The sequence below is a fragment of the Cetorhinus maximus genome, chromosome 5 (genome assembly GCF_964194155.1).
Source record: "Cetorhinus maximus chromosome 5, sCetMax3.hap1.1, whole genome shotgun sequence".
In the NCBI taxonomy this organism is placed as follows: Eukaryota; Metazoa; Chordata; class Chondrichthyes; order Lamniformes; family Cetorhinidae; genus Cetorhinus; species Cetorhinus maximus.
The window spans coordinates 88145301-88158689 of record NC_135883.1 but is presented as its reverse complement, the minus strand read 5'-3'; the positions used below and the strand labels follow the sequence as shown (position 1 = coordinate 88158689).

Sequence of the window (13389 nt, the reverse complement as noted above, 5' to 3'; positions counted from 1 at the left end):
CCATTATCCCACAGGACAGCTTTGATGCGCCATATTTCAGCATCAAGCTTGCACGGTGAGCAAATGGCTGATTGTGTAAAGCATTAGAATGAAAACCAATTTAAAATTATCAGTTGGGCTTGCAGTGTGCCTCACTTATGCATGCTAGTAGCCACATATTATCTCACACAGGGCCTTGTCCTTTGCAGACAGGAGTATGTCCATGCATTGCGCCTTTTTCATCTAAACTAAAGGTTGAGGGGACAGCCATTCCCTGGTTCATTCCCCAAGGCAATGCCTTGACCAGAGTTGACCTGCCTGGTTTGAATTTGAACAGAAGCTTGGCAGTTAACTGTTCCCTGCTGCATTCTCCATGGCATGCCTCTACCAATGAAAGTCCACTTGCCAACCAAACAGCAGTCTCTTCTCATGCAGTATAAATTGTTGTTCCCATTACTATTGTAAATCTTGCCATCTGTCCTGGTGAGTGCAAGATGAAAAGCTTAAACAGCATGTCCCTTTTTTCAGCAATACTCAAGTTTTGTACTACCAAACAACTATACTGGCTTTCCTTAATTAATCCACACTTCTCCAAGTCTGAACAAATACAATGAGAGGCAGCTTGTCCATCCTTTCCTGGTAGGTATAAGCTCACGGGCAGAATTTTACGGCCCCGTTTCGGTGGGGACGGGGCCGTAAAATGCGACGAACTATTATAAACGCCATTGACTTCAGCGGGAACATAAAACCCAGCTGTTGTCAAATTTTTCCCCACATTTCTGCTATTATTCTTGTAAAATGTTTCGCACCCTCTCCAGTGCATCTATATCCTTTTTACAACATGGCAACCAGAACTATACACAGTATCTACGTTTGGTCTATTCAAGGTTCAATACAGGTTCAGTATAACTTCTCTTTTTTTAAAAAAATTGTATCCCTCCAGAAATAAACTCTAGTGCTTGGTTTGCTTTTTTAATAGCCTTAGTAAATGGTGCATTTGCACTCCTGGATCCCATAACTCCTCTACTCCATTTAGATTCTTATTTTCTGAATAATGTGATATCCTTAGTTTTCTTACCATAATGTATTACCTCACACTTATCTGCGTTGAAATGCATTTGCTAATTATATGCTGATTCTGCATTTATTAACATCTTCTTGTAATCTGTTGCTGTCCTCTTCCATATTGGCTATCCCGCACACCAGTTTGCTGGCAACTGCAAATTTAGAAAATGTGTTCTCGATTCAATAGTTGAAAAGGTCAATATGAAATGCTGAACAGCAGTGGTCCCAGCACTGATTCTTGAGAACCCACTTTCAGCTGCTGTCACCCTGAATAGCTCCCATTTACCCCTAGCTCTGATTTCTGGCTTGTAGCCAGCTCACAGATGCATTCTGCTACTTGTCCTTTGACTCTGCATGTATCATTAATCAACTGTGTGGTAATTTATCGCAGAATTTTTGTTAATCTTGATAAGTTATATCTACTGCATTACTCCTGACTACTCTTTGTTACCTCTTTAATGAGGTTGGTCAAGCAGTACTATACTTGTGGTTTCTGGTTTTTTTAGTGTTCTCTTTTAGTAGGAATTCCATTATTTTTCCTACTACCAATGTTAAGCTCACTGGTCTACAATTCCCTGGTCATGTTCTATCTCCCTTCTTAAATACAAGTATAACATGAGTTAGCCGCCAGTCTGCTGCTACACCTTTTTTTGAACAAATTATTAAATAGATGTAATATTGCCTCTGCTATCCCTTCTCTAGATTCTTTTAAAATGCATAGATGCAATTTATCCAGACCAGGGATTTTAACCTCAGAGTTTGATTCATTTATTTAATATTTCTCCTCTTTTTATTCTGATCTGTATCCTTAGTACATTGAAGCAAAGTAATTATTTTTTAATATTTCTTCCATTTTGCTGCCTATGATTTTATCTTGTCTATCCCTTAGGCCAGGATTTCCCGGTCGGCGAGCAGGGAACGGGGCCCGCTTGTTAATGCGTAAAATGACGCGGGATGACGTTGGGCGGAACTCCCGATGTCACCGCGCCCCATTTCAATTTTCAGGAAGGCAGGGGCTCAGCAGAATCAGCTGATTGAGGCCATTGACAGACTCGTTAAATTAATTAATGTACTTGCCCGTACAACCTGAAGGATGGCGGGCAGGCCAGGAGCCCTGGTGGGAATTAGAAAAAGCAGGAAACCTCATCTACGGGCGGGATGAGGTTTCATGTAGGTTTTTAAAAATATAATTAAAGTGTATTTAAAAGTTATGGACATGTCCCAGCTCATGTGACAGTGTCACATGAGGGGACATGTCAGGGAAATTTTTTTTCCCTATTTTTCTGATTTTTTAATGTACAGTCAATCTCCCTGAGGCAGCACTTAGCCTCAGGGAGATGAGCGCTCTTTCATGCGCATGTGCGAAAGAGTGCACTCTCGGCTAAGGGAAGCCCCCCAGCACAGGGAGCACACAGCGCTTCCATGCGGACGTCACGCTGGGCGGGCCTTAACTGGCCCGCCCACGTAAAATGGCGGCATGCCCCCGATTGGGGGCACTGATCGGAAGCATGCCTCCGCGCGCCCGCTCTTCAACTTACCCCCCAATGGGAGAAAAATTCTGCCCTTAGTGTCCCTATTGCCATGGAAACATTCCTTCTGTTTGTTTCCGTAGGATACTTTACTATTATATGTTTCTTCATAATGTGATTTCATATTTTCTCACTGCATTCTTTTATTTTATTTCTCTTCAAATCGTTTGTACTCTGCCTTATTCTCTCCTTTGCTGCCCATGTAGTTAATGTATGTCACTTTCCTTATTCTCAATTTTCCCCCTATCTTTTTATTTATGCATGATGTCTGATTAGCATTTAGTTTGTTCTTGTTTTTTTTAAGCTTGGCTCTGTTGTTCAGTTTTAAATATTTGCCATCGCTGTTCTGCATCACCGTTTACCCAAATTGTTGTTCATTTACATTACCCAGTTCTATTCTTAGCCTCTCAAAATTGCCTTCTGTTAGAACTATTACACAGTTTTTTGGCACGTTTATTTCCTTCTCACCATAATAATATGGGGGAGAATTTTCTCCCCGTCCGGGGTGGGGGGGGGGGGCTGATCGGGAGCAGGCGCGGGCAGGTGCGCAGCCAATTGGTGCCCGTGATCGGCTGCACACCGCCATTCTAAGTGGGCGGGCCAGCCAATTAAGGCCCGCCCAGCGTGATGCGCACTCGGAAGTGCTGAGCGCTCCCTGTGCGGGTGGGGGGGGTAGGCAGAGTCGGGGCCTGCGCTCGCAGAAATCTCCCTGAAGCACAGAGCTGCCTCAGGGAGGTTAGTTTGATTTTGAAAAATTTAAATAAATAAAAAAATTTAAGACATGTCCCCTCATGTGACAGTGTCACATAAGCTAGGACATATCAATGAATTTTATTTAAAATTTTTTATCAAAGTTTAAAATCCTTCATGAAACCTCATCCTGCCCGTGGATGAGGTTTTATGATAAATGCGAAGGCCGCCTGGGCTCTTTGCCTGCCCAGCAACCTTAAGGTTGGACGGGCAGCTCTGTTAATTATTTAAATGGCCTTAATAGGCCTTTGACAGTTCTGAATCGGCTGCACGCCTGCCGAACTGAAGATCTGAATGACGCGCGGTAACATCGGGACGCACGCCCGATATCACCGCGTGTCGTTTTAAGCGTCGGTGAGCGGGGCCCGTTCCTGCATGATGACCCGAAGATTCTGCCCATGGTCACTGTTGCTGAGATGATCCATTACCTTTACCTTTTTTTAAAAAATCTGCTCTGGTTCACTCCTCATTGCTAGTTCCAGTAGCAAATCCTCCCTTGTTGGGCTAAGATAAGATAAAAAGGAGTCCTGCACACATTGTAGTAACTCTATTCCCTTTGCCTACTTGTTTTGACCAATTAAATTCAGGGTAGCTGAAATCCTTTTACTCATTTTCCTAATTTGTTTGCACATTTTTTCTTTCACCTTCCACTATTAGATGGTCTATAGATTAGTTGTGATTGATCCTTTATCTCTATTCATGTTGATTCTACTTTAGTCCTACTGATGGCTGTGTTACTTCTTTTTACTGCCATGTTATCTCTATTAAGTTGAGGTACTGCACCTCCCCTTTTCTGTCTCTATTATTTCTAAATGTATTCTGTAATGTTTAATTCCCAGTCCTGATTTGCTGTAGCCATGTCTCAGTAATTACCTCTGCCAAGGGAGCTGGGTGCAGATAATGTTTTCACCCCTGTATGTTAATCTATTTTAGCCTGTAAACAATATATTTCAAAACCTAATGGACAGATTTCAAAGAAACTTGGTACACAGATAGGGTATGTCCCAAGGAAGAAATGATGAATTTTTAGCAAGGATGTGGATCCAGATTCGGGAATTTTTTTTTAAAAGGCTCTTTTAACAATGGGGGAGAGGGTATGTAGACTTTGTTAAAAGAATGTTGTTGCTTGTTTTATTTAGAATTTGCTGATTGCTTTAAAATGTTGTGGACTGTCTCAGCTGCTGTGGTGGAATTTGTCACAGCTGTCAGATTTTTTTTTTTAAAACTTATTCATGGAATGTGAACAGAATTTTGAGCAGGTTGTTGGCTGTGGATTGACCTGGAGCTAGCTCAGTGAGAGGGAAGCTTTTAATAAAAAATATTTCTTTTTTCAGCTTTGTAGTTACAGAGCATCAACCAGGCAGGAAAGAGCCTCAAGGAAGAGCTGCCTAAATGTGATAATGTTAACACAGCACAGTGGAAGTATGCACTCCACTGAGTGCCCTCTTCACTTGTTCCTAATATATGAGGTTCCTTGTGACATATTATTGCCTGATTATGGACGCTGTATGTGTTATTATACAGGGGCTTTAACTTTTTTTTAAATTTGTTCATGAGATGTGGGCATCACTGACAAGCTCAGCATTTACTGCCCATGCCTAATTGTCCTTGAGAAGGTGATGGTGAGCTGCCTTCTTGAACCACTGCAGTCCTTGTGTAGGTACACCCACAGTGCTGTTGGGGAAGGCGTTCCAGGATTTTAAACCAGCAGCTCCTCTTACATTTTTAACCATCATTTTATCCTCCTGTTCTATAGCTACTTATTCTCTGGCCATTTTTGTCCTTTCTTAGTCAAATCTGTCCAATGCTCTCCTTTCCTGTTTCATTTAGGCTTAAGTTTGCTTCATTTCTCAGATGCCACTCTCCTCCCACCCATTCCATTTTACTGGTTTAAAGCCTTCGCCACCTCCTTATTTAAACTTTACACTTGGCCCCATTTCAGTTCAGGTGGAGCCTATCCTCTCAATCCTGTCTCAGTACTGGTGGGAATGTCATATGAAAAGGTAACTCTCTCAGTCTTTCTCACATCAGCCACATGTTAACTCTCCTGATCCATCTGTCTCTATGCAAATTCGCAGAGTTCAGGCAATAATCCAGAGATTATTAGCTTCGAGGCCCTGCTTTTTAATTTAGCTCCTAATTCCTGGCACTCCCTCATCGGGACCTCCTTCCTGCTCTTATCTATGTCATTTGATCTGACATGGTCCAGAACAACTGTTTTTTCACCTCCCTTTCCAAATACCTCTCAAGGTGCCTCTCTTAACTCTGGCATTAGATCAGCAGCACACCTTTCAGGACACTCGTTCATGTCTCCATAAATATGGGATCCTGTATCACTGCCACATTTTCTATCTTGTTCCGTTCTTTCCCCCCACGCACCCCCCCACCACCCCCTCCCTGCTCACAACAGCCTTCTGAACCACCAAGATAAAGGCAAAATACTGCAGATGCTGGAAATCTGAAACAAAAACAAAAAGTGCTGGAAAACCTCAGCAGGCCTGACGGGTGTGCGTCCCGACATCACCGCGTGTCATTCAGATCTTCAGTTCGGCGGGCGCGCACCGGAGTTGGCTGTGCGCCCGCTGAACTGTCAAAGGTCTATTATGGCCATTTAAATTCCAATTAAAATAATTAACAGGGCTGCCCATCCAACCTTAAGGTTGGCAGGCAGGCGAAGAGCCTTCGCATTTTTCATGGAACCTCATCCACAGGCGGAATGAAGTTTCATGAAGGGTTTTTAAATGTAATAAATTTTTTTAATTAAAATTCATTGACATGCCCAAGCTCATGTGACACTGTCACATGAGGAGACATGTCTGAATATATTTTTTTCTTTATTTCAATTTTTCATATTGAAATTAATCTTCCTGAGGCAGCTCTGTGTCTCAGGGAGATTTCTGCACTCTTTCGCCTCCTGACTCAGCCTCCTCCCCCCACCCACACAGGCAGCTTCAGGGTGCGCATCATGCTGGGCGGACCTTACTTGGCCCGCCCACGTAAAATGGCAGCGTGCAGCCAATAGCGGGCAGCAATTGGCTGCGCACCTGCCCACACCCGCTCAGTCCCCCCCATCCCCACCGGCAGGAAATTCTCCCCAATGTTTCGAGTCTGTATGACTCTTCTTCAGAGCTAAAGGGAAGTAGAAATGTGGTGAAATATATACTGTTTAAGGGGAGTGGGAACAGGTGAAGCTGGATAGAAGGCCAGTGATAGGTGGAGGCAAAGGAGTGACTGCAAAAGAAGTCATAAACAAAAGGTCAAAGGGGTGTTGATGGTGGTGGTACTGGCTAAAGGAGGTGCTAATGCATTGCCTTGGTCTGCATTGTGGCTGCCCATCCACAGTCTCTCTCCTTGCCCTCATCATACTTCGAGTACAGCTTTAAGATGAAAACCTTCTCTGTTTCCCTTTACTGGATGATTTATATACCATATACACTAGAAATTCAATCAGATTTTGGAACTTCCGTACAAACAACTGCTGCATTCAGCGTTCTGCAACTACGTTGTTCTAACTTTACATGACTAAGTGAACAATACAGATTGAGATAAAACAAACTGCACAGGAGGAGAAAAATGCGGTGGAGTCCGTCATCATAGCCCTTTCCAATCACTAATTAACTAGATTGCATATTTTATTTCAAAATCACTATTTTACCAGGAATTATGCTTAGAAAAGACAAGGAAGTAATTTGACTAAAATTTGTCAAACTCAAACTAAATAAGCATGACCCTAGATGGATTCACAAACAAATTAAAAGTGAAATAAAGAGTAAAAATTAACTAGAAATCCTGCAGCGATAAAGGAAAAGGAGCTTGCCCTGAGATTAATATAGGGTTATATTAAAAAGTAGTTAAATGATTGTCCCTCTTATCAAAGGAAGACTTACGAATAAAAAGCACACCTGCAGAAGCAAAGTATAACAGTAAAACGTGACTCCAGTGCTACATTGGTAAGGGGGCCATCAGAGAAGAGGTGAGAACATTAAATGATGTAAACAGTTAAAGCTAATGATGAGCACAATGCTGTTAATGTTTCGAATGACTGCTGCCTCCAATTACAGTACAGTCCTGCTGTTTGCAACTTCCTGGTTTACGTTTTCACTTACCGCGCTTTGCACTTTGTACACGGAATCGTGCATCGCATGAGCAATGTTCGCTCATCCGCAATTTCTTCTCCCTCTCTCTTCTTTCTCCAGGGAGATAACAGCCATAACGGAGCAGAGACCAGAATGGTTGCAACTGAAGTGCAGCCCGAATGAAGGGATTAACACAGTAATGTCCGAATCGCACTGCAATGACCACTGTGTTCATTTTGAAATCTTCACCAATATATTGCTCAGAAGCTCCCCTGTCTGTCGGATACAGGTACTGCACCACAATTTAGAGTAGAGTAACTGCCCAAACCCATGCTCCCCTCCCATGGCTGGAAACTATCTAATTCAGCCCCATGGAAAAGCATGTTCATTGTTCACGATTTTGCCGTTTGAGGTTTCATAGGAACGTAACCCCTGCGAATGGCAGGACTTTACTGTATTTCATGGGAAACACATAAGCAACATAACATCCCCAATAAAGTCCTCATTCAGGACTTTAATACCAATGAGGTGAGAGCCATATAGAAGCTGAAATGATTTTAAACAATTGTTCAGATTCTGATGGCATTTATCCTAGAGGTATGCGAGAAGAGTGCATGGATTTACAAGGCAATGGCAATGAATATGATGGATAAATGGACACTGGAGATGTACCAGCTTATGGAAAACAAGCTAACATTTTGTCTATGTTCAAAAATGGTGACAAAATAGATACAGACAACTACAGACCTATTGTTTTTACTTGTAATCCCATGTAAAATAATGGTACTGATCTACAGTAAATTAGAGGATTATCTATACAGCAACCTAGTAAACATCATTTTTTGATGAAACAGAGAAGGTTAATGAAGGAAATGCAGTGGACGTCGTCTACATGAATTTTAAGAAAGTGTTTGACAAAGATTTTTTATTCGTTCAAGGGAAGTGAACATCACTGGCAAGGCTGGTGTTTGCTGCTCATTCCGAATTACCCTTCAGGGGCCTTCTGAAACCGCTGTGTGGCGTAGGCACACTCATAGCAGTGCTTTGATACAACTGAGTGGTTCACTAGGTCATATCAGAGGGCAGTTAGGAATGAACCACCTTGCTGTGGGCCTAGTGCTAGATTTAGGTTAGGCTATGTAAGGACAGCAGATTTCCTTCCCTAAAGGACATTAATGAACAAGAAGGATTTTTAATGACAATCTGGTAGTTTCATAATCATTGGTAATGAGACTAGCATTTTATCCCAGATTTATTAACTAATTCCATTGAAACTGCACCAGCTACCATGGTGGGAACTGAACTCATGTGTCCAGACATTAGTCCAGGCCTGTGGATTACTCTAGTTGCATTACCACTATGTTACAATGCCCCTAGTACCACATAAAAGGCTGGTTAACAAAATTGAGGTTCATGAAATAGGAGGGTCAGTATCAACTTGGATAAAAAATTGGCTTAACCAATAGTATGGGATAAAATCAATAATCATTTAGACAAGTGCAGGATAATTAAGGAAATCCAGCATGGATTCATCAAGAGAAAATCATGTTTAACTAACTTGCTGGCGTTTTTGAGGTGGTAACAGAGAAAGTTGATAAGGGAAACTGTGCTGATGTGGTGTATATCGATTTTCAAAAGGAATTTGATACAGTGCCACACAACAGACTTGTGAGCAAAATTCTAGGTCATGGAATAAAAGGGAAAGTAGGCACTTAGATAAGAAATTAGCTGAGTGACAGGAAACAGAGCAGTGATAAATGGTTGTTTTTCAGATTGGAGGAAGGTTTGTAGTGGAGTTCCTCAGGGGTCAGTGTTGGGACCCTTGTTCTTCTTGATATATAATGATCTAGACTGTGGAGTGCACGGCATGATTTCAAAATTTGCAGATGACGACATTTCCAATCTTTGTATCAACTGTGATGGGGATAGTCTTTGAACTTCAAAAGGACATAGACATGTTGGTGGATTGGGCAGACAAGTGGCAGATGAAATTCAATGCAGAGAAGTGTGAGGTGATTCATTTTGGCAGGAAAGATATGGTGAGACAGTATAAAATAAAGGGAGAGCCTCTAAAGGAGGTGCAGGGACAGAGGGACCTCAGTGTATACGTATATAGTTCATTGACAATGGCATGGCATGTTGAGAGAGCAGTTAATAAGGCATACAGTATCTTAGGCTTTATTAATTGAGGCATTGAGTCCAAGAGTAAGGAAGTCATATTGAACTTGTGCAAGACACTAGTTAGGCCTCATCTGGAGTTCTGCATCCAGTCCCGGGCACCATACTTGAGGAAGGATGTGAAGGTATTGGATAGAGTACAGAGGAGATTCACAAGAATGATTCCCGGGATGAAGAACTGTAGCTATGAGGATAGATTGGAGGTGTTGGGACTGTTCTGCTTGGAGAAAAGAAGGCTGAGAGGAAACTTGATAGAGGTATTCAAGATCCTGAGGGGTATGGGCAGTAAATAGTGAGAAACTGTTTCCACTCAAGAGAGCATCAAGAACTAGAGGGCACATTTTCAAAATAATTGGCAAAAGGAGAAAGTGTGATGTGGGGAAAAAAATTTTCACCCAGAGGGTGTTTAGAGTCTAGAACAAACTTCTTGAAAGTGTGGTGGAAGCAGGTTCAATCGAGGTATTCAAAAGGGAATTGGGTTGCTACCTGAAAGGAGAGAACGTGCAGGGTTATGAGGATAAGGCAGGGGAGTGGGACTATGTGGAATGCCCTTTCAGAGGGCAAGTGTAGACTCGATGGGCTGAATGGCCCCCTTCTGCACAGTAAAGATATTGTGATACAGTGATAGAAAACAGCGAGTGGTGAATGGTTGTTTTTCAGACTGGAGAACAATCAGCAGTGTGTTCCCCAGAGATCATTGCTCCAAACCCTGTTGTTTTAAATGGCTCAGATATTGTAACACAGATAAAATTTCAAAATTTGCCAATGATACCAAACTTGGAGGTGTGGCAAACAGTGATGATCATACCAATCAACCACAATAGGACATAGATAGGCTAACAAAATGGGCATAGAAGTGGCAGATGGAATTTAATATAGTGAAGTGGTGCCATGATACATTTTGGCAGAAGTGATATGGAGAGGCAATACAGATTTAATGGCAAAGTTATAAAGAGTGAGCAGGGACATAGGGGCCTGAGGGTGTTTGTGCTTTGTAAGTGAAAGGACATATTGAGAGTAGATGGCAAAGCATATGGGATCTTGGGGTAGTAAGTGGAAAAACAGAGAAGTTATGCTCAACTTTCATAAAGCTCTGGTTAGGCCACAACTGGAGTCCAGTTCTGGTCACCACATTTTAGGAAGAATGTGAGGGTCTTTGAGACAGTGCAGAGGTGATTTACCAGAATGGCTCCAAGCTGCAAAGTTAGGTTGGAGAAGCTGCAGTTGTCCTCCCAGGAGCAAAGGAGGATGAGGTATATCTCTGATAGAGATATACACAAGTATATGACAAGTTTAGATAATGGAAGCTGTTCTTAGCTAATAGTACAAGGACTAGGGGACACAAATTTTTGGTTCTGTGCAAGAAATACAAGAGGGATGTGAGGATGACCTTTTTTTAATGCAGAGAGTGGTAATAACCCAGAACTCTTTGCCTACAAAGGCAGTGGAAGCAGAGATGATCAATGACTTCAAAATGAAACTGGATAGGCATTCGAGGGAAACAAATGTTCAGGACTACAAGGACAGACCGGAGGAATGGAACTAATTAAAGAGAGCTGGCATAGACTTGATGGGCCAAATAGCCTCCTTCTGTGCTACAATGACTCAAGCAACATGGCTTCAGATGGGGAAGATCCTGTCTGATATGCTCCCTGACTTCTTTGAGAAAGTGACAACCCAAATTAAACATGGTAACATTTGAGTATCTAAATTACAAGTAAACTGACAGCCCCCCATCATTACTTCGTGTAGTGCAAGTACAGTTCACATGCGACAGTATGACTTTAGCTAACATTTACTGTTGTTGTTAACCTTCTGACAAATGTTTTTTTTTAAAATACCTCCTAATCAAAATGACATCTTTGAGGGAAAAACGGACAGCTATTAACAAAAGCAAAGATCTGATGGTTACTCACCTTGAATAAAGAACACAAAGCAAAAATAGAACCAGTCCTACAATTCCTTGTGCATCCCACCACTGGATGACCTGACCAGGGACATGAGTTCCTGTGCTGTTGTACCCAATCATGCTCAGCAAACTGGGATTGCATTTTCGGTCTGTAAGAAATTAAACATGGAAAAGTAAATTCCCCTTGGCGTGACTAATTGTCAACTTATTGTCTATGCTTCACATTTTTACTAAATCTAGATAGTCAACTACATAATATTATATTTTAAAAAGCCATTACTTTGAAAGCAATGTGATTTAAGGATTGACTTGACTGAATTATGAACAGGGCAAAGCATTCTCCTTATGCCAGTGTCTCTAGTCTGACAATGAAAATTAAATTATTCATGAAGTTTGTTAACGTAATTGAAGATAGAACACAGAAGGCCTTGGACCCATGCCGATCCATAAAGCCCGAGGGGCATCTGTGCTTTATTCACTCAGGACAGGCCAAATAGCAATAACATAAGTTTGAAAAATGCTTCTATCCAACTTCCAGGAGTCTCAGTTGAATTTTCTATTCAATTACAATGAACAAAACATATTCAGCTTTACACCACAGTAAATCTCAGCCATCAGCCTGTTCATTATAATGAATTCTTTCAGGTCTTTCACTCTACTGCTGTAAATGAAAATTACCATAAACTTGTGCAATTTTTTTCCCCAAAATTTGTAAAATTACATTTGTAAAATATTTCAAATTGGACATTACGAGAAGTGCAATAAAATTTAACTTTCCTCCGTGAGCACGTTGACTCTTGACGTGCCTCAATACGATTGCAATGCATGTGTTATATACAGTGCATGAAAAGCATACAACCCGAGGGGTTCCACACAGTTTCCAGCCCCTCGGTGTACTGGGCAGGCAGGCATTAGTCGGAGGCCTATATTAATAGGTCATATGTAGAAGCAGATTAACATTAAATTTACCCAATCAACTGCTCTAATCAGCCAAATAACTAATCTAACTATCGGGGTAACAAGTTATTAATTTGAGATTGTTGTTAAGCAAAACTGTGATCATATTTGCCGCAATTGCCAAAGAAAACAATTTTTCAAATACAATAATACTGTGTTACTTCAACAAGCACCATTTTCATTGCAGGCAGGCTGGGGCAGCTGCAATTTCCCACTCATTTCCAGCCTGGCATAATTTCTCTAAGCTACACATGAACCATGTCAAGCTTGACTGCAGATTTCCTAGACACAAATATTTTTTTTTTTAAAAAGTACCATCTGGAGGAAAAGCAAAATAAAGTCCACTGCTTCCACAAAGCCTACATGTCAAATAGGAAAACAAACTAAAAGAATTCCAGCACCAAAATATAAACCAAAGTATGTTAAGTTAAATGAATGCAATTTTCAATGCAATCCTTCCAATGTTGTAATCTAAATCAGATAAAAATAAAAAAGGCAACCTAGCAGCATCCTGGATGAACAAAGTGTCCTTATACACAATGAAAACTTTGTCCTTCGCTGCTGGAGGACTGCTGGACCTCAGGTCATTTGTTCAAATTGGATTAGATTGTATCACGGGGCATTATTCATAATGCACACAAAAGTAATCTATTTCCTATATGACATTATTTATGGATGGTGGACTGTAGGAACTAAAGCACAATAATAAAAATGAACAAAATACCTGGTTCGTTAGTCATAGCAGACCACGTTAGATACATGGTATACAAGGTGATGATGGAGGATTGGAGCAAACCAGATCGAGGTTGGGACTCCTAAAAAAGCATCAACAATCTCTTCAATATATTTCTAACATATTCATTTAACAAAGATGAATAATTTATTTAGGTTCAACAGTCTTTTTTATATACACAGTTTATTCCTACAGATAGCATACACCTGCTAT

The 13389-nt window shown here is 41.2% G+C and overlaps 1 protein-coding gene across 1 annotated transcript in view; it reads right to left on the bottom strand.

Annotated features, from left to right (window-relative positions):
- The window catches only part of serinc1 (serine incorporator 1), a 36245-nt gene that overhangs the window by 5080 nt on the left and 17776 nt on the right, over nucleotides 1-13389 (bottom strand). The window contains exons 7-8 of the mRNA XM_078542163.1: nucleotides 13168-13258; nucleotides 11494-11635 (exon numbers count right to left, since the gene is read on the bottom strand). Coding sequence (XP_078398289.1) covers nucleotides 11494-11635; nucleotides 13168-13258 — 233 coding nt within the window. The remainder of the gene's footprint in view (nucleotides 1-11493; nucleotides 11636-13167; nucleotides 13259-13389) is intronic.